Genomic DNA, 20,827 nt, shown 5'->3' with positions numbered 1-20,827 from the left:
ATCCAGCCAACCCCCAAACAAGTCCGGAGCGTGGCCCTGAGCTCTCTTTCTGTCCCGTTCTCTGGCCGTCCCCACCAGTAATCCACCTAGGTCCAGCTCCCTCGGGCCTTCTGTTGGGACACCCTTGGCCCTGGGTTCCCTGACCCTTCATGTGGTGTGCCTTCGGGGTGGATGTGATGGGTGACCGTGGCAGACGCTGCCCACGGTCTCCGGTCTCTGGCTGGGGAATGTTTTTTACCCCACCAGCTTGGGTTCCGGTACCCTGATGCCGACTCTTCACCCGGTGCTTTGAGTTGGGATCTCAGAGTCCTTCTCTTCTGTGCTCTGGGTCTCTCTCTTTTCTCCTCTCTCACTCTGGGTCTTTGTCTTTCTTCTCTCCTCTGCTCCTGACTTGTTCTCTGCAGCTGACTGACTCTCTGCATCTGATCCTCTGCATCTGACCCTGATCTTAGTTGGTGCCCACCTTATATACACCCTCTATGTGTGAGCTCAGGTGACCAGCACCCAATGAGCTCCTATCTTTACCCAGGCTGCTCCCCCTATCTGCCCCTACACTACATGGGATGTACCACCCCCCCTCCCACTCCAGCCAGGAACAGACTCGGTCGTACCTGCACATTTCTAAGTGGGAGTACCGTCGGCCTGTTCCCCGGAAATGGGATGTGTGTAGTGCATGCAGCCTACCGAGCTCAGTTCCACACTCCATCCTTACCCGGGAGTGGAATATCACACCTCTGGGTTGAGGTGCAATACTCCTGTAGCAGCCGAATCCTCAGGGTGCTACATTCCCCCCTGGTAAATCACAGCACGTCCTCGGGCTGTAAGACATAAACACCAAAACATACAAATTTTTATAAACATATAAAACATATAAAACATTATATAAATAACATATCTTAGCAGATAAAACTTTCTCGTCGTCTCTTGTTTCAGGTTCCTCCTCCGGACACTGTGCAACGTGTGTCCGGGAAAAGTGCGACAGTCTCTTAGAAAAACTGGTTTTCCTATAAAACCGGTAGGGGGCGCTTTAGGAAGCGCAACTATATACAGGGGAAGTTGGCCGCTCTCAGTCCTCGGCCAGGTAGAGGGAAGGGAATGGCTGCTCACAGTCCTCAGCCTGTGGGATTAAGGGGTTAACGGGTAAACAGTTCACTCAGCTGGTCCCAACGGGGACTATATATATGTAGCAACAGTTTCAGTTTCTTTATACCCCGATTGGGTAACTTATTTACAGCACCTGCTCTGCCGCACTCAACGGCGTCTTCCTCCTGCTCTTTGCTTATAGCTGGTGGTAACTTCAGACCCGTCCGGGTCCTCTTGCTCCTCCTCCTCGCACCGCAACTCCTCCTCCGTCAGGCGGTGTACGTGGAGGGCATAAGGTCCCTTGGCACACTTGTGCCGGGTAAAGGTGACCTCGTCTCCGATGTAGAGGTCACGACCTCTGTGCCCCTCCGGCAGATGAGACTCCACGTCTCTGCGCGTGACAAAGACGTCGCCGGGGGTGTTGTTGTCTCTAATGAAGCCCCACCCATGCTGCTGGTTGAACTTGATTACAGTCCCGGTGGTACGGGGACTGTGCGCTGCACGGGGGTCCCTCCTGGTCCGGCTCTTTTGCTCGGCGCTCCTTATTTGGGCCTGTTGTTCCCGGACCCGCCTCTCTCTCCGCTCCCTCGCAAACTGCTCGAGCTGTTGGCGGCAGCACTCCGCACGCTCTGCTGCAGCTGCCCTAGTTTCCTGAGTGAACCCCATTAGATCTTCTCCGGTGGGGTCCCACTCAAACTGTGCTTCCGCTAGCGGGGGCGAGATCCTTATTACGGGCTTCGGAGCCGGAATCAGGGGTGCACACATGGCCCCAACCCTCCTCTGGTGCTCCAGTTCGTAATACTTCTGGGGCCAGATGAAAGGCTGCCCGTCCGGCCACGTGTGCTGGGCAAACAAGTCCTCTCCCAGACGCGGCACCCTTGGTTTTACGGGTGCGGGCGCGGTGGTGGTGGCGCCCGGGTTGCCCAGGCCTTGCGGCCAGGCCTGGGGCACCTGGAAGGTGAAGGGCACCGTTAATACGGCGGCGCCCTGGGCTACCTGGCCTTGCGACCAGGCTGGAGGCTCCGCAGAGGTAGGGGGCGCTGTTGGTGTTGCGACGCCCGGGGGTACTAGGCCTTGCGACCAGGCTGGTGGTACTTCCTGCTTGGTCACGCTCGGGGTCGAGGCGTGTGACGTCACAGGGGTCGCGGCGGCGGCTTCCGGTTGGGGCCTAGTCTGCGTCGGTGACATGGCGTTTTCGGGCACAGCAGGGGGACTTTCGGGCTCTGCGACGGGGAGCTGGGGCAGGTAAGCGGTGTCACGGCTTGGGGTATAGGCGTCCCCTTTACCTGCCTCCATGCGTTCGGCTCCCTCCTCGGCGCCGTCTCCAGCCTTGGGTCCTCCCGCGCCATCCTCAGAGGCGGTCTCCTTCCTCATCTCGGCTGGCGTGCTCCGGGTCTTGGTTTCAGCTTGCGTCTTGGTTTCAGCTTGCTGGGCCATCTCCCGGCTCCATTCCGCCAATATCTCGCGCTGTACCCGGGCCATCCTCCGTGCGAGGCCCTCCAGGGCAGTCTGTGCACACTCCCGGTCTCGGGGGAGCTGTGCTAGGACCTCCACTAGGCCTAGCGGGGTCGTGGTGTCTAGCAGGCTCCTGACCAACGGGTCGGTGCTGCTCTGCTCTTCTTCCAGCAGGCTCCTGGCCAGCGGGCCGGTGCTGCTCTGCTCTCTGGACATCTCCGGGTGAGCTTCTTTGCTGCTCCTCTCCAGGCTTCCTGCCTCCGGGTGCGCTCGCTCCAGACTGCTCCAGGCGGCACCCATCTTTGTTCTTTTCTCTCGTCTCCTCCCACTTCGAGGGCGGTCCCGGGGCCTCTTGGTGATTGTCAGCTCCAGGGGCAGTTCTTTCACGCTGACAGACACCTCTAGCATCACAGTCTCTGTTGGTGGGGGCGGTTTCCACTTTTGGCGCCATTTTCGGTCCTGGCCCACGATGGGAGGTGGCCTCTCGCCACCCTCTGGCACGCCCATAATGGCGTCCGCTCTTCCAAGGCGGGAAACCTTTGGAAATGGCGGGAATCGCTTCCCAGTGGCGGGAAACTCTGTAGATGGCGGGAAAACGCTGTTAATGGCGGACAACCGGCGGGAATCGACTGGTGATGGGGTCCGATGGCGGGGACCCTCCGGAACCGGCAGGAGACTTCTTTTTGAGGTAAACTCGCACTTTTCTTCAGGCACGCAGTACCCGGGTGTTGCGGGCACGTAATCCTGCCGACTACGCCAAAGTTGACGCGCCCCCTGGGACATATTCCTTTTTGAGGGGAATACCCGGCACCGGATCAGATGGGGGGGGGTTTGTAGTCTCCGAGCGGCTGTGACCCGGCCCGTGCCCAGGGCGTCAAGCTCAGTGTTATGTGGCAGTCCTACAGATGTTATTAAGAGTTCTTTTGTGTCGACTACGCCACCCGTTGTGATGCGGTCACTGTGGCCGCCGCTGCAGCAGGGTCCGCTGAGGCTGATGGTGGGTGCGCAGCTTGGTGGGATAACCCCCAACGGGAGGGGTATAGCCTCAGAGGGGACAGGCGCAGAGGATGGGGGTTGTGGTGGTGTAGTGCAGACGGCAGTGAAGACAGAGTCGGGTTGTGCAGTTAAGGGTGTTTACTTACTGCAGATGTTGTACTGGTCACTCCAGCTGCTAGTGACCACCCGAGCCGTGCTGCGTCCACCAGGTCCTGGATCCAGCCAACCCCCAAACAAGTCCGGAGCGTGGCCCTGAGCTCTCTTTCTGTCCCGTTCTCTGGCCGTCCCCACCAGTAATCCACCTAGGTCCAGCTCCCTCGGGCCTTCTGTTGGGACACCCTTGGCCCTGGGTTCCCTGACCCTTCATGTGGTGTGCCTTCGGGGTGGATGTGATGGGTGACCGTGGCAGACGCTGCCCACGGTCTCCGGTCTCTGGCTGGGGAATGTTTTTTACCCCACCAGCTTGGGTTCCGGTACCCTGATGCCGACTCTTCACCCGGTGCTTTGAGTTGGGATCTCAGAGTCCTTCTCTTCTGTGCTCTGGGTCTCTCTCTTTTCTCCTCTCTCACTCTGGGTCTTTGTCTTTCTTCTCTCCTCTGCTCCTGACTTGTTCTCTGCAGCTGACTGACTCTCTGCATCTGATCCTCTGCATCTGACCCTGATCTTAGTTGGTGCCCACCTTATATACACCCTCTATGTGTGAGCTCAGGTGACCAGCACCCAATGAGCTCCTATCTTTACCCAGGCTGCTCCCCCTATCTGCCCCTACACTACATGGGATGTACCACCCCCCCTCCCACTCCAGCCAGGAACAGACTCGGTCGTACCTGCACATTTCTAAGTGGGAGTACCGTCGGCCTGTTCCCCGGAAATGGGATGTGTGTAGTGCATGCAGCCTACCGAGCTCAGTTCCACACTCCATCCTTACCCGGGAGTGGAATATCACACCTCTGGGTTGAGGTGCAATACTCCTGTAGCAGCCGAATCCTCAGGGTGCTACACCTACATACTGTAAGATAGCCCCACAGCCCCTCATATAGAGTATGATGCCCTCCACAGCCTCCTACATACAGTAAGATGTCCCCACAGACTCTACATACAGTAAGATGTCCCCACAGACTCTACATTCAGTAAGATGTCCCAACAGACTCTACATACAGTAAGATGTCCCCACATCCCCCTATATAAAGTATGATGGCCACTACAGCCTCCAACATACAGTACAGTGTCCCCACAGCCACTTATATATAGAGTATGATGTCCCCACAGCCACTTATATATAAAGTATGATGTCCCCACAGCCACTTATATATAGAGTATGATGGCCTCCACAGCCCCCTACATACTGTAAGATAGCCCCACAGCCCCTCATATAGAGTATGATGGCCTCCACAGCCTCCTACATACAGTAAGATGTCCCCACAGACTCTACATACAGTAAGATGTCCCCACATCCCCCTATGTAGAGTATGATGGCCTCCACAACCCCCTATATAAAGTATGATGGCCACCACAGATTGCAACATACAGTACAATGTCCCCACAGCCACTTATATATAGAGTATGTTGTCCCCACAGTTCACTATATAGAGTATGATGGCCTCCACAGCCCCCTACATACTGTAAGATGTCCCAACAGCCCCCTATATAGCATATGATGGCCTCCACAGCCTCCTACATACAGTACGATGGCCCCAAAGCCCACTTAAATACAGTATCATATCCACACAGCTCTCTACATACAATATGATGACCCCCAACTATTTTATGAGACAGACATTTAAAGACACAGTGCCAGCCCAGCCCATAGTTGTCCCTCTGTCACTAGCCTACCCCTGGCTGCAAACATTGCTTCAGGGACTGCAGCCGCAGCTGCTAGTTTGAGACCCCTGGAATAGGTAGATTCAGATAGATAGATAATATAAAATAGATAGATGATAGATAGATAAATAATAAATATATAGATAATATATGACAGATAAATAATAGATAGATAATAGATAGATAATAGATATATAGATAATGGATAGATAATACATATATAGATAGATAATATATAACAGAAAGATAGATAGTAGATGGATAATAGATAGTAGATAGATAGATAATAGATAGATAATAGATAATATATAATAGATAGAAGATAGATACTGTAGATTGATAGATAATAGATAGATAGATGATAGATAGATAGATAGATGATAGATAGATAGATAGATGATAGATAGATAGATGATAGATAGATGATAGATAGATAGATAGATAGATGTTAGATAGATAGATAGATGATAGATAGATAATAGATAGATAGATGATAGATAGATAGATAGATGATAGATAGATAGATAGATAGATAGATAGATGATAGATAGATGATAGATAGATAGATGATAGATAGATAGATGATAGATAGATAGATAATAGATAGATAGATGATAGATAGATAGATAGATGATAGATAGATAGATAGATGATAGATAGATAGATAGATAGATAGATAGATAGATGTTAGATAGATAGATAGATAGATGATAGATAGATAATAGATAGATAGATGATAGATAGATAGATAGATGATAGATAGATAGATAGATAGATAGATAGATGATAGATAGATAGATGATAGATAGATGATAGATAGATAGATAGATGTTAGATAGATAGATAGATAGATAGATGATAGATAGATAGATAATAGATAGATGATAGATAGATAGATAATAGATAGATGATAGATAGATAATAGATAGATGATAGATAGATAGATGATAGATAGATGATAGATAGATAGATAGATAATAGATAGATGATAGATAGATGCTAGATAGATAGATAGATGCTAGATAGATGTTAGATAGATAGGATACATCATGTGTCCTTCACTTTGAGAACAGTGGTTATTTCTCTGTATTTCCCTTATCTCTGATCCTCGTGAACTTCTCGTGGTTGCTCCGCATTGTACATTCTCAGAGTTCGGACTCTGCATATTATTGGAATTGTGGTCAAATGAAAACCAGTTTGTTGTCTGTGACAAAACCAACCGAAATCAGGGTCCACGATGGCAGAAAGTCCCCATCAGTAATGGTTAAGGCTGTTTCTTGCTATGTTGTATCACGCTGGAAGCCTCTCTTTTATTATGGAGTGTTATGGTACTTCATCACTGTCCTCAGAAATGCCCTTTATCCCACAGGCGGGAGCATAGGAGCCCCTTTGTCTTTTCTATTTACAGTACTTGTCATCTAGATTCGATTGCTCAGTTCTTCTACTGGTTGGTAAATGGCAAAGAACACAAGAGCCGCTTTCATGGGACATTTACTAGCGTCCCCTTTGTGAGGACACATAAGTGCATGTGTAGAGTGTTCACTATAGATCTGATGGATCCAATTCACTTTGAGGGTCTCAAGTTTTTGGACAGCTGGAATGTTGGGGATAATTTTTAGTTTTAACCCATCTAGCGTTGAGTATAATTGGTGGCAAACTGAACAATTGCACAGGACCAATATTTCCTTGGGGGTCCCCTAGGACTGGGCCATTAGGAGCAAACAAAAAAAGCATCAGAAACACATGGCTCCTGTAGTTAATAATTTTTGGATATTATTTGCACATTCTTTTCGCACTATATATTGGAAATAGGGGGGTTATTTATGGCATTATATGGCAGTATTATGTGGGCACCTAAAGTGAATATCTCATACTGCAGAATTTGTGGCCGAAATATGGTGGTATTAGGGGACTATATATATATCACTTTATGGCAGTATTATGTGGGCAACTGTAGTGATTCACTTTTGGATACTGCTAAATTTTTACATGGCACTATATGGCAGTATCATGTGGGTTCCTGTATTGAATAATATTTGGTCACTATATGATGGTATTAGGTGGGATATTTATGGCACTATATGGTTGTATATGTGGGCTCCTAAAGCAAATATTGGATACTGCATAATTTTTAGGCACTAAATAGTGGTATTAAGAAGGGTATATATGGCATTATATAGCAGTATTATGTGGGCCACTGCAGTGAATATTATTTTGATACCGCATAATATTTTATTATATTAAGTGGGCTATGTATGTGACTATATGGAAGCATTATGTTGAATAATTTTGAATAATGATAATTTTTTGGCACTATATAGTGGTATTAGGTGGGCTATAGCTGGCATTCTATAGCAGTATTACGTGGGATCCTTTACTGAATATTGTTGGAGTAATAAATATTTTATGCCACTATATGGTGATATTAGGTGGGCTCCTGCAGTGAATAATTTTTGGACACTGCTAAACTGTTGGGCACTGTATGGTATTATTTGGTGGGTTATATGTGGCACCACATAGCAGTACTAAATGGGCACTTGTTGCAAATAATTTTTGGGCACTACATAGAGTTATCAGATGGACAATATATAGCAGTATTATAGTGAGCATTATTTGGATTGCCTAATTTTAGTTACTTTTACTTGGGCTATTTATGGTATGACCTGGTAGTATTATGTGAGCTGGGGTGGACACTGTAGGGGAGTATTGATTAGCTATATTATGGCAGTATTATTTTTACATGAAAATACACTATTATGTGGCTACTGAATGAAAGTATTATTTAGTGCAGCATTTGGGTATAAAGTTTCTGATCAACAGTGAAAAAAGTTTGTAAATGAAGACCAAAGTTTACATTTCATGGAACCATCTGATCATTTGTTTTCCCAGTAGATAAGTGGCGCCGAAGGACGTGAGCAGCACATGGCGGAGGTGCGGAAAGGTAAGTCAACAGGTAAATCAACACAGGAGGTAAGGAGGCAACAATTGGTCAATTTAGGGGCAAGATGTGTAAGTCACAGCAAATCTCGGGTTACTTACTCCTAGATTAATACAGATTATAGAACACATTTTAAATGTGGGGGGAGGGGTTATTAAATTACCGGCTGCAGCCTGGACTCACCATTGGTCTTCGCAGCAGGATTTAGTCTGCTGATTACACGAGGGCTCAACCCTTTAGTCATCCCGTAAACGGAGTCATGTTTGCCATCGGGACAGCATAGAAATAAAGCTAGACAGAAGAACATGAGATTCAAAGAAATGCACGGACAGAGGCGACAGCCGGGAGGTTGTGGGGCCACTTGTATGTCCTGTTGCCCTTCTACCAGCACTTTGGGGGTGGCGGATTCAGCGCTTATTATAGAGTCTTATGGGAAAAGGTATGCAAATTAGCACTTTCTCACAAAATAAACTCACTAGCGCCACCTATTAGGAAATAACTGCCCCATAAGTCATTGTCCAACCCTTTAACAGGGTTGAACATTGTCCCATAAGTCACATGACCCTATAAGTCAATGTTCGACCCTTTAACTAGTCTTAAAATGCTACAGACTTGTTTAAGGGTTGAACATCGTCCCACAAGTCACAAGACCCCATAAGTCAATGTTCGACCCATTAACTAGTCTTTTAATGTTACAGGCTTCTTAAAGGGTTGGAAGTTGTCCCATAAGTAACATTACCTCAGAAGTTAATGTCTGGCCCTTTAACTAGTTTTATAATGCTACAGACTTGTTTAAGGGTTGGACATTGTCCCACAAGTCACAAGACCCCATAAGTCAATGTCTGACCCTTTAACCAGTCATACAATGGTACAGACTTGTTAAAGGGTTAGACATTGACTGTTCCGTCACCCCCTTACCAGAAGAAAGTTTAGGGATTCCATGCTATATTGGAGTGCTGCAACACTACTCCTGTCCTCTTAACTTGCAGATATAACTAAAGCCATACTTAATTATGTTTGAGAAGCTTCACTAGGGAGAAATCTGCCATATAAATCCAGTCGAAACCAGAAGTTTCCATACACTATATAAAAAGACACATCGGCATGTTTTTCTCAATATCTGACATGAAATCAGAATAAACCTTTCCCGTTTTTGGTCAATTATTATTATTACCATAATTTTTAATATTTGCCAAATGCCAGAATAATGAGAGAGAGAATATTTTAAGGCATTTTTATTATTTACTGCGCTCATAAGTTTACATACACTAAGATTACTATGCCTTTAAACAATTCTGGACTGCACATATATGATGTCATGTGTTTGGAAGCTTCTGATAGGTTTTTCGGCAACATCTGAGTTAATTAGAGTCACACCTGTGGATGTATTTTAATGCCCATGTGAAACACACTGTTTGTGTAGCATCGTGGGAAAGTCTAAAGAAATCAGCCAAGATATCAGGAAGAGAATTGTGGACTTGCACAAGTCTGGCTCATCCTTGGGTACAATTTCAAGATACCTGAAGGTGCCTCGTTCATCTGTACAAACAATTATATGCAAGTACAAACAAGATGGGAATGTCCAGCCATCATACCGCTCAGGAAGGAGACGGGTTCTGTGTCCCAGAGATGAACGTGCTTTGGTCTGACATAAGCATATCAACCCAATGACAAAAGCAAAAGACCTTGTGAAGATGATGGCAGAAGCTGGTAAGATTGTGTCAATATCCACAGTGAAACGAGTACTGTATGAACATGGGCTGAAAGGCCACTCTGCCAGGAAGAAGCCATTACTCCAAAAGAAACATAAAAAAGCCAGATTAACCCCTTTCTGACCCAGGGCGTATTAGTACATATCTGTGCTCTGGGCCTTACGGGTCTGATACGTATTAATGCGCCCTGGCGATTTCGCCCGCACACAAGCGGACGAGATCGCCGCCGGGTGTCAGCTGATTGTTACAGCTGACACCCTGTGCTATGTGCAGGGAGCAGTCCCGTACCGCTCCCGGCACATTAACCCCCGAAAAGCTGCGATTGAAATCGATCGCAGCATTCCGGTGGCAAGAGGAGGTAAGCGCGATACTTACCTTCTCTGCCGGTGTCCAGCGGTGTCTGAATAAGGTCCCGGATGTTGCCATGGTGACCCGACGTCATCATGACAACATCCGAGTCACCATGAGGCAGGAAGTTGCTTTGGTCATGCGCAGTGCATGACCAAAGTAACTTCTCCCTGTGCAGCGCTGACAGGCTGCATGGCATAGGGAGCTGCTGCTCTCTATGCCATGCAGGCGATCAGGCTGCAAAAAGTGAAAGTCCCATAGTGGGACAATGTGAACAAGTAATAAAAATGTCAGAAAGTGAAAAAAAAAAAAAAAAAAATTGTAAAAATATTTAAAAAAAAAATGAAAAATCAATAAATAAAAAAATATATATATTGTGCCCATAAATAAATAATCTTATGAAAAAAACAAAAAACAATAAAAGTACACATATTTGGTATCGCCGCGTCCGGAACGACCTGACCTATAAAACTGTCCCACTAGTTAACCCCTTTAGTGAACACGGTAAAAAAAAAAGAAAAAAGAATGAAACATAAAACAATGTTCTATCATCATACCGCCAAACAAAAAATGGAATAAAACGCGATCAAAAAGACGAATATAAATAAAAATGGTAATACTAAAAACGTCATCTTGTCCCGCAAAAAACAAGCTGCAATACAGCTCCAACAACAGAAAAATAAAAAAGTTATAGCTCTCAGAATAAAGCGATGCAAAAGCAATTCTTTTTTCTATAAAATATTTTTTATTGTGTAAAAGCGCCAAAATATAAAAAAAAAAATGCGGTACCACTATAAACGTGCTGACCCGAAGAATAAAGCTGCCTTATCAATTTTACCACACGCAGAACGGCATAAAAAAAAATAAAAAACAATTCCTGAATTGTTGGCTTTTGTTTATTCCGCCTCCCAAAAATCGGAATAGAAAGCGATCAAAAAATGTCATTTGCCCGAAAATGATACCGATGAAAACATCAACTTGTCCCGCAAAAAACAAGCCATCACATGACTCTGTCGGCTGAAATATGGAAAAATTATAGCTCTCAAAATATGGCGATGCAAAAACTAGTCTTTGCAAAAAAATGCGTCTTTTAGTTTGTGACAGCTGTCAATCATAAAAACCCAATATGAATCTGGCATCACTGTAATCGCACCGACCCGAAGAATAATGTCGTCTAATCACTTATACCACACAAGGAATGGCATAAAAAATAAACTTTAGGGTTAGGGTTGTGCTAGGGTTTGGGTTAATGTTGAGCTAGGGTTAGGGTTGGGCTAGGGTTGGGGTTAAGGTTGGGCTAGGGTTGGGCTAGGGTTAGGGTTGGGCTAGGGTTGGGCTAGGGTTAGGGTTGGGATTTTTTCAGAAGTAAAGAAAAAAAAATGACGATATGGCGATTAGTGAGCGCAAGTACTCGCTACTTGAGTTTGCAGCGGGTGCTTGGGTATGCACTGAGTATGGCGGATGCTCGAGTGACATGCTCGAGTCTCCTCCGCAAATGGTTTGCAGCTGTTATACAGCCAAAAAAAACTTGCAGGGATTGCCTGCCATGCACAAGCGATCCCCGCATGTTTTTTTTTGGGTGTCTAATAAAAAAAACAGGGACTCGAGCATGTCACTTGAGCACCCGCGATACTTGGTGCATACCCTAGTACCTGATGCAAACTCAAATAGCGAGCACTTGCACTCAAGGCTAATGACAACTTATTCAATATGATGACCTAATGTTATCAAATTCTGTGTGGTAACTCTGGGTTCAAAATGTACACTATACCCCTTGATAAAATCCTGGAGGGGTGTAGCTTCCAAAATGGAGTCACTGGGGGGAGGGTGGGGTGGTTTCCACTATTTAGGCACATCAGGGACTCCCCAAACGCAACCTGTTACCCTTGTGAAAATGCAAAATTGGGGGCTGAAAAACATTTTTGTTGGAAAAATGTGAAAATTTTATTTTTAAGGCTCAATGTTATAAACTTCTGTGAAGCACCTGGGGGTTCAAGGTGCACACCACACATCTAGATAAGTTCTTTAAGGGGTCTAGTTTCCAAAATGGTGTCACTTGTGGGGGGTTTCCACTGTTCAGGCACATAGGGGCTCCCCAAACGCAACATGGTATCCGCTAATTATTCAAGCAAACATTACATTCAAAAAGTGAAATGGCGCTCCTTCCCTTCCAAACCCTGCCGTGCGCCCAAACAGTGTTTTTTCCTCACATATGGAGTATCTGCGTTCTCAGGGGAAATTGCACAACAAATTTTGGGGTCCATTTTTTCCTGTTACCCCTGCGAAAATAAAAAAATTTGGGTTTAAAGTAACATTTTTGTGAAATAAGTTAAATGTTCATTTTTTTCTTCCACATTCCAAAAATTCCTGTGAAGCACCTGAAGGGTTAATAAACTTCTTGAATGTGGTTTTGAGCACCTTGATGGGTGCAGTTTTTAGAATGGTGTAACTTTTGGGTATTTCTGTCATAAAGACCCCTCAAAGTGACTTCAAATGTTATGTGGTCTCTAAAAAAATGGTTTTGTAAATTTTGTTGTTAAAATGAGAAATCGCTGGTCAACTTTTAACCCTTATAGCTTCCTAACAAAAAAAAAAAATTTTGTTCCAAAATTGTGCTGATGTAAAGTAGACATGTGGAAAATGTTATTTATTGACCATTTTGTGTGACATATCTCTTTGATTTAAGGGCATAAACATTTTAATTTTGAAAATTGCAAAATTTTCTAAATTTTCGCCAAATTTCCGATTTTTTTCACAAATAAACGCAAGTGATATCGAAGAAATTTTACCACTATAATGAAGTACAATATGTCACGAAAAAACAATCTCAGAATCAGGGGGATCCGTTGAAGCGTTCCAGAGTAATTACCTCATAAAATGATAGTGGTCAGAATTGTAAAAATTGGCCTGGTCATTAACGTGCAAACCACCCTCGGGGGTAAAGGGGTTAATGTTTGAAAACGCACTCAGGAACAAAGACCTTAATTTTTGGAGACACATCCAGTGGTCTGATAAAACTAAAATTTAACTTTTTGGGCAAATGACCATCATTATGTTTGGAGGAAAAAGGGAGAAGCTTGGAAGCCTAAGAACACCATCCCAACTGTGAAACACGGGGGTGGCAGCATCATGTTGTGGGGATGTTTTGCTGCAGGTGCACTTCACAAAATAGATGGCATCATGACAAAAGAAGATTATGTGGCAATACTGAAGCAACATCTCAAGACATCAGCCAGCAAGTTAAAGCTTGGGCGGATATGGGTCTTCCAAATGGGCAATGACCCGAAGCATACTGCCAAAATGGTGACAAAGTGGCTTAAGGATAACAAAGTGAATGTTTTGGAGCGGCCATCACAAAGCCCTGATCTCAATCCTGTGAGCGGCCAGAGATAGCGCCACTCACAGGCAGAAACAGCAGAGGAAGGTATTTACAAAGAAGCTTCTATTCATCATAGAAATACATTAGGCTATTTTCAATAGTAGTGGACAACCCCTTTAAAAATTATGGTAATCCTAATTGACCAAAAAAGGGAAAGGTTTATTCTGATTTCATGTCAGATATTGAGAAAAACATGCAGATGTGTCTTTGTATATAGTGGATGGAAACTTCTGGTTTCATCTGTATATATATGGCCCCTTTATCACACCCCAAATTGAATACTGGCCGCCTAAACTACCATAATAACACACCAGACCCCTGAAACTAACACAGACAGCGCTCCCTAAGCAAATTTAATCTCATACCAGACACCTAAATAACTACAGACCCCAGACCAGATTTATGAAAAAATATAGACCCCTGCCCAGACTAGAAAGCCACATTAAACAAATAAGGAGCCCGGACCAACCGCCATAAATATATATAGAACACATACTGTATCCCTTAAATAGATATCATCTCTTTAACAAGACCCCCCAAAAAAACAAAAATAGACCCCAGACTCCCTAAATAAATATAAACCCTAGTCTCCCAAAAAGGTAAATATATACCCCAAACCAAACCTGGGGCCATAATAAATGTAAACCCCAATTCAGACCAAACCCCTTAGACAAAATCAGACCCCGGGCTGGACCTCTTAAACAAATTCAGACCTCAGACCAGGTCCCCCAAAATAAATAAAGACCCCAGACCAGACTACTGCAGTATCTACTGATCCCAAACCAATCAAAATTTTGAGATTAAAACACAGACCCTCCAGACCAGAACCTCTAAATAAACAAAGATACCCCAACAAGACCCCCCAAAAAATAAATACAGACCACAGACTGACCCCTTAGACAAAAATAGTCCCTAGGCTGGACCCATTAAACAATTACAGACCCCAGACCAAACCCCTTAGACAAAAAACAGACTCCAGACCAGACCCCTTAAACAAATAAAGACCCCAGACCAGATTCTCTAAATAAACATAGACCCCTAAACAAGACCCCAAAAAATAAATGCAGACCCCAGACTGACCCCTATATACAGAGCACAAGCCAAAGCACAATTCTGAGGTGACATATGATGGTGTGTGAGTACGGAGGGGCTTCTGGGGATTAAGCAGAATTCTGCCAAAATTCCTGTCATGGGCGCAGTCAGTGTTACCAAGATCGTTATACTGCAGAAACCAATGTGCAATACACACAAGGCTGTCATACATTATATAACGCAGTGCTCGTCCTGCTATAGTAACACTACAACTCTCAGCATGCCCTGACCTCCACAACCACTGCTGCTATAGATACTCCATGTGCTGCTTCTATGGGTTTACACCATCATCCTGGATGAGAGACCACTAAGTGTAAAGCAACCAGTAATGTAATGTATGTACACAGCGACTGCACCAGCAGAATAGTGAGTGCAGCTCTGGAGTATAATACAGGATGTAACGCAGGATCAGTACAGGATCAGTAATGTAATGTATGTACACAGCGACTGCACCAGCAGAATAGTGAGTGCAGCTCTGGAGTATAATACAGGATGTAACTCAGGATCAGTACAGGATAAGTAATGTAATGTATGTACACAGCGACTGCACCAGCAGAATAGTGAGTGCAGCTCTGGAATATAATACAGGATGTAACTCAGGATCAGCACAGGATCAGTAATGTAATGTATGTACACAGTGACAGCACCAGAATAGTGGGTGCAGCTCTGGAGTATAATACAGGATGTAACTCAGGATCAGTACAGGATCAGTAATGTAATGTATGTACACAGTGACTGCACCAGCAGAATAGTGAGTGCTGCTCTGGAGTATAATACAGGAGGTAACTCAGGATCAGTACAGGATCAGTAATGTAATGTATGTACAGTGACTGCACCAGCAGAATAGTGAGTGCAGCTCTGGAGTATCATACAGGATGTAACTCAGAATCAGTACAGGATCAGTAATGTAATGTATGTGCACAGTGACTGCACCAGCAGAATAGTGAGTGCAGCTCTGGAGTATCATACAGGATGTAACTCCGGATCAGTACAGGATCAGTAATGTAATGTATGTACACAGTGACTCCACCAGCAGAATAGTGAGTGCAGCTCTGGAGTATAATACAGGATGTAACTCAGGATCAGTACAGGATAAGTAATGTAATGTATGTACACAGTGACTGCACCAGCAGAATAGTGAGTGCAGCTCTGGAGTATAATACAGGAGGTAACTCAGGATCAGTACAGGATCAGTAATGTAATGTATGTACACAGTGACTCCACCAGCAGAATAGTGAGTGCAGCTCTGGAGTATAATACAGGATGTAACTCAGGATCAGTACAGGATAAGTAATGTAATGTATGTACACAGTGACTGCACCAGCAGAATAGTGAGTGCAGCTCTGGAGTATAATACAGGATGTAACTCAGGATCAGTAATGTAATGTATGTACACCGTGACTGCACCAGCAGAATAGTGAGTGCAGCTGTGGAGTATAATACAGGATGTAACTCAGGATCAGTACAGGATCAGTAATGTAATGTACTGTATCTACACAGTGACTGCACCAGCAGAATAGTGAGTGCAGCTCTGGAGTATAATACAGGATGTAACTCAGGATCAGTACAGGATCAGTAATGTAATGTATGTACACAGCGACTGCACCAGCAGAATAGTGAGTGCAGCTCTGGAATATAATACAGGATGTAACTCAGGATCAGTACAGGATCAGTAATGTAATGTATGTACACAGTGACTGCACCAGCAGAATAGGGAGTGCAGCTCTGGAGTATAATACAGGAGGTAACTCAGGATCAGTACAGGATCAGTAATGTAATGTATGTACACAGTGACTGCACCAGCAGAATAGTGAGTGCAGCTCTGGAGTATAATACAGGATGTAACTCCGGATCAGTACAGGATCAGTAATGTAATGTATGTACACAGTGACTGCACCAGCAGAATAGTGAGTGCAGCTTTGGAGTATAATACAGGATGTAACTCAGGATCAGTACAGGATCAGTAATGTAATGTATGTACACAGCGACTGCACCAGCAGAATAGTGAGTGCAGCTCTGGAGTATAATACAGGATGTAACTCAGGATCAGTACAGGATCAGTAATGTAATGTATGTACACAGTGACTGCACCGGCAGAATAGTGAGTGCAGCTCTGGAGTATAATACAGGAGGTAACTCAGGATCAGTACAGGATCAGTAATGTAATGTATGTACACAGTGACTGCACCAGCAGAATAGTGAGTGCAGCTCTGGAGGATAATACAGGATGTAACTCAGGATCAGTAATGTAATGTATGTACACAGTGACTGCACCAGCAGAATAGTGAGTGCAGCTCTGGAGTATAATACAGGATGCAACTCAGGATCAGTACAGGATAAGTAATGTAATGTATGTACACAGCGACTGCACCAGCAGAATAGGGAGTGCAGCTCTGGAATATAATACAGGATGTAACTCAGGATCAGTACAGGATCAGTAATGTAATGTATGTACACAGTGACTGCACCAGCAGAATAGTGAGTGCAGCTCTGGAGTATAATACAGAAGGTAACTCAGGATCAGTACAGGATCAGTAATGTAATGTATGTACACAGTGATTGCACCAGCAGAATAGTGAGTGCAGCTCTGGAGTATAATACAGGATGTAACTCACGATCAGTACAGGATAAGTAATGTAATGTATGTACACAGCGACTGCACCAGCAGAATAGTGAGTGCAGCTCTGGAATATAATACAGGATGTAACTCAGGATCAGTACAGGATCAGTAATGTAATGTATGTACACAGTGACAGCACCAGCAGAATAGTGAGTGCAGCTCTGGAGGATAATACAGGATGTAACTCAGGATCAGTAATGTAATGTATGTACACAGTGACTGCACCAGCAGAATAGTGAGTGCAGCTCTGGAGTATAATACAGGATGTAACTCAGGATCAGTACAGGATCAGTAATGTAATGTATGTACACAGTGACAGCACCAGCAGAATAGTGAGCGCAGCTCTGGAGGATAATACAGGATGTAACTCAGGATCAGTAATGTAATGTATGTACACAGTGACTGCACCAGCAGAATAGTGAGTGCAGCTCTGGAGGATAATACAGGATGTAACTCAGGATCAGTAATGTAATGTATGCACACAGTGACTCCACCAGCAGCATACTGGGTGCAGCTCTGATCAGCTGCTAGTCAGTGTGCTGATTACGGGTGTGGTGGCTGCAGATCCTGCTGTAAGCTCCTGATCTCTGAGAACCAACACCTCTCCACCTGGGGACCTGCTCTCTCTCTTTCCCGGAGGGAGAGCTGGTTTCTGGGATGAGTGAAGGAGCCAAGTCCCAGGCTTCTGCTTCCCGAACCAGGCCGGCGGAGGGCAGAAGAAACCAGCAACCGGCCTGCACATCAGAGGACTCGGGGGTGAGACGCTGCACCAGGAGTCGCAGCAATGTGGCTCCTACTCCTCCCGGGATTGTGGAGACCCCTAGAAGCCGCAAGGCTTCCAGCATGGAGGTAAAGCCTGACAGCGGCGTGCATGATGGTGCTGCTTCCGGAGGAAAGCGGAGTGCTCACGGAGGTGAGGCCGACCTCCCTGAGGGGGGTTGGGCGCTGCAGGGACCCCGGGAGTCTGTGTCCACCTATGCCTCCCGGGTCATGATCCGCCTCCGTGAGTATGAAGATGCCAGTAAGCTCATCAGGAGGCTCCGGGAGGAGCTGCCCTGCACAAGCGCCAAAGCTGCGGGGGCCTCCAAACAGAGCAAGGCTAAACTCCAGGCTGAGGTAAAGCGACTGACACGCGAGATTCACCTGCTGGAACTGAGGAAAGCTGACATCAGGGAGCAGAGTGGTCCATTCAAAGAAAAACTAATAAATGAAGACCGCTACAGAGAAATGGCTGATACCAGAGAGCAAAGGCAGATGGGGCTGCAGCCTGAGAGCCAGGTGGATGATGAGAGTGATGATGACCAGCAGGAAGCCCCACCTGGCAGCCTGCAAAGTCACCCGCAGGCCACGTGCAGCGAGCTCCCTGCAGGACAGGAGACAGTGACATCCGGTCGCAGTTCTGCTGGCTCTGGGGAGGACAGTGACAGCAGCGGCCAGGGAGGGGCGCTAATGGCGGAGATTAAGCTCCTGGAGTCCCCAGTGTGCCTCCAAAACTTCCATCTTGGTGACGATCTACCAGAAGAGGCACCTGGGGGCCACAAAAAGGCAAAGAAGACCAAGCCAAAGCTGCAGGAGGCGGTAAGATACGTATATGCCCCCTCCCTGTACCCCCTGAGTCGGCGGCAGGCTCAGCTCGCTGTATAAGTCCCGTTGCCCAGCCCAGCCCGGGTTCTGCTGTGGATCCGGTGCAAAGGCGCGGGGAGATTACAGAGCGCGGTAGTGAGGCGCAGAGCTCCGTCTCTGCTTGTAGTAGCGGGGATGCAGCAGGAGGTGCATCAGCCGAGAGGCTGGACAGTGAGGGCGGCCCGGCGGCGGGCGTTCCATCAGGCCACGATGCTGTGGTGCGCTCCTCAGTGGGAGGGGGGAGCAGCCCAGTGTCGGGGGCAGCTCCGGTAGCCTCGGCACCTCTGAATGCTGTTGCCGCTGATCACTTAGTTGAGAAGCGACGGCAGTGTGAGGGGGCTGATGCTAAAGATCAGCGGCGCCTAACAGCATCTAAAGATCAGCGGCACATTATTCCGAATGCCAAACAGCGGAAATTACCGACCAATGATGTGGAGGGCACACATAAGACCGGAGGTGAGGTCGCCTCCAGTTCTATGGAGGTGACTGAGCCCCTTGTGCCTGATGCAGAGGTCAAAATGTCATCCGCCATTGTTACTGGTCCAGCAGGAATGAATGTGGTGGTGGGGGTGAATGAGGCTAATTCATTGTCTAGTGGTGTGGTTGCTGGTTTGGTGGAGGGTGAGATGGAGGTGGGTAATGGTGTTGCTGTTCGGGCTGATGTGGTCACTGGTCCGGTTGCCCCCCCGGGGGTGGCAACACCTGTCCAGAGTTATGCCAGTGTCACCTCCGGGGCAAATAGGGCATCCTTCTTGTCTCCGGGCTTTGGGGACGGCATGTTGCAACGGCGCCTTCTGGAGGCTCTAAAGAAGGGGGAGAGATCACTAATGGTAGAGGGTCGAGAGGTTGATCTATCCTTCTGGATAGAGAGGCATGGCCTCGGGGCCTTCCGAGAGCAAAAAGGGGGGGATACAGTGTGGTCCCTCCCAACAGCCGGGCCAGGCAGTGTGCGTAGGAATGTGGTCCGTCTTCGGTGGAGGGGCAGTGATGCATGTCCTCCAAGGTCTAAAGTTGTGGAGCTCCTGCTGAGGATGGGCTTCAAGGCGATTGACATCTACGCCTTGATACATCCCTATTCCACGCCTGAGTTTGATATCAGCTTTGTTCGGCTGGAGGGGCTTGAGCTCTTCTGGGCGAATTATGAGCTGGCAAAAAATGAGCCCGGCTGGCGAGACTTTGCCGTTCAGGCAGTGTCTCGCCAAAACCAGATCAAGAAAGTGACCGTGATGACTCGTAACGAGTCGCTTTCTTGCTATGACATCATGACGTGGCTTGGTCGGTATGGAGAGGTGGTGGAGATGCCAAAGAAAAACCGCGACGAGTTTGGTATCTGGTCAGGGGCCTGGACGTTTATGGTAAAACTTAAGCGTTCAGGTGGTACGGTTGCCCACATTCCATCGTCTGCCTTCCTGGGTAGGGATCGTATCCTGGTCTTCTACTAGGGGCAACCGAAGCTCTGTCACAGGTGCGGCGACCCCACACCCTTCAGTGCAAACTGCACCGTGCAGAAATGTGCGTTGTGTGGGGGTGTCGGCCATCTTGCCGCCTCTTGTGTGGAGATTAGGTGCCACCTGTGTGGTGAGTTAGGTCACCCATTCAGCCGTTGTCCTCGCTCCTTCGCTAATGCAGTCGAGACCCCGGTGGGAGTAAGCCGTGAGGCCGATTCTGCTGGGGAGGGGACTAGCAGGGGTGGGGGAGCCGAGGGGCCAGGGAAGAAAAGCAATAAAAAGACACCTGCCCAGCTGAGGCGTCTAGACAAG

At 46.6% G+C, this 20,827-nt stretch overlaps 1 protein-coding gene across 4 annotated transcripts in view; it reads right to left on the bottom strand.

The window, feature by feature from the left end:
* Nucleotides 1-20,827, bottom strand: part of SGCE (sarcoglycan epsilon) — a 141,495-nt gene that overhangs the window by 107,564 nt on the left and 13,104 nt on the right. For 3 of the 4 annotated variants that reach the window (XM_073677334.1, XM_073677336.1, XM_073677335.1), the window contains exon 2: nucleotides 8,477-8,584. The exons of the other annotated variant lie outside the window; for it this stretch is intronic. In XM_073677334.1, coding sequence (XP_073533435.1) covers nucleotides 8,477-8,584 — 108 coding nt within the window. The remainder of the gene's footprint in view (nucleotides 1-8,476; nucleotides 8,585-20,827) is intronic. 4 annotated transcript variants of the gene reach the window in all.

This window comes from Phyllobates terribilis, unplaced genomic scaffold, assembly GCF_046119375.1.
Source record: "Phyllobates terribilis strain yellow unplaced genomic scaffold, ASM4611937v1 Scaffold_4__5_contigs__length_816908805, whole genome shotgun sequence".
Classification (NCBI taxonomy): Eukaryota; Metazoa; Chordata; class Amphibia; order Anura; family Dendrobatidae; genus Phyllobates; species Phyllobates terribilis.
This window is presented reverse-complemented; position numbering and strand designations above follow the sequence as displayed.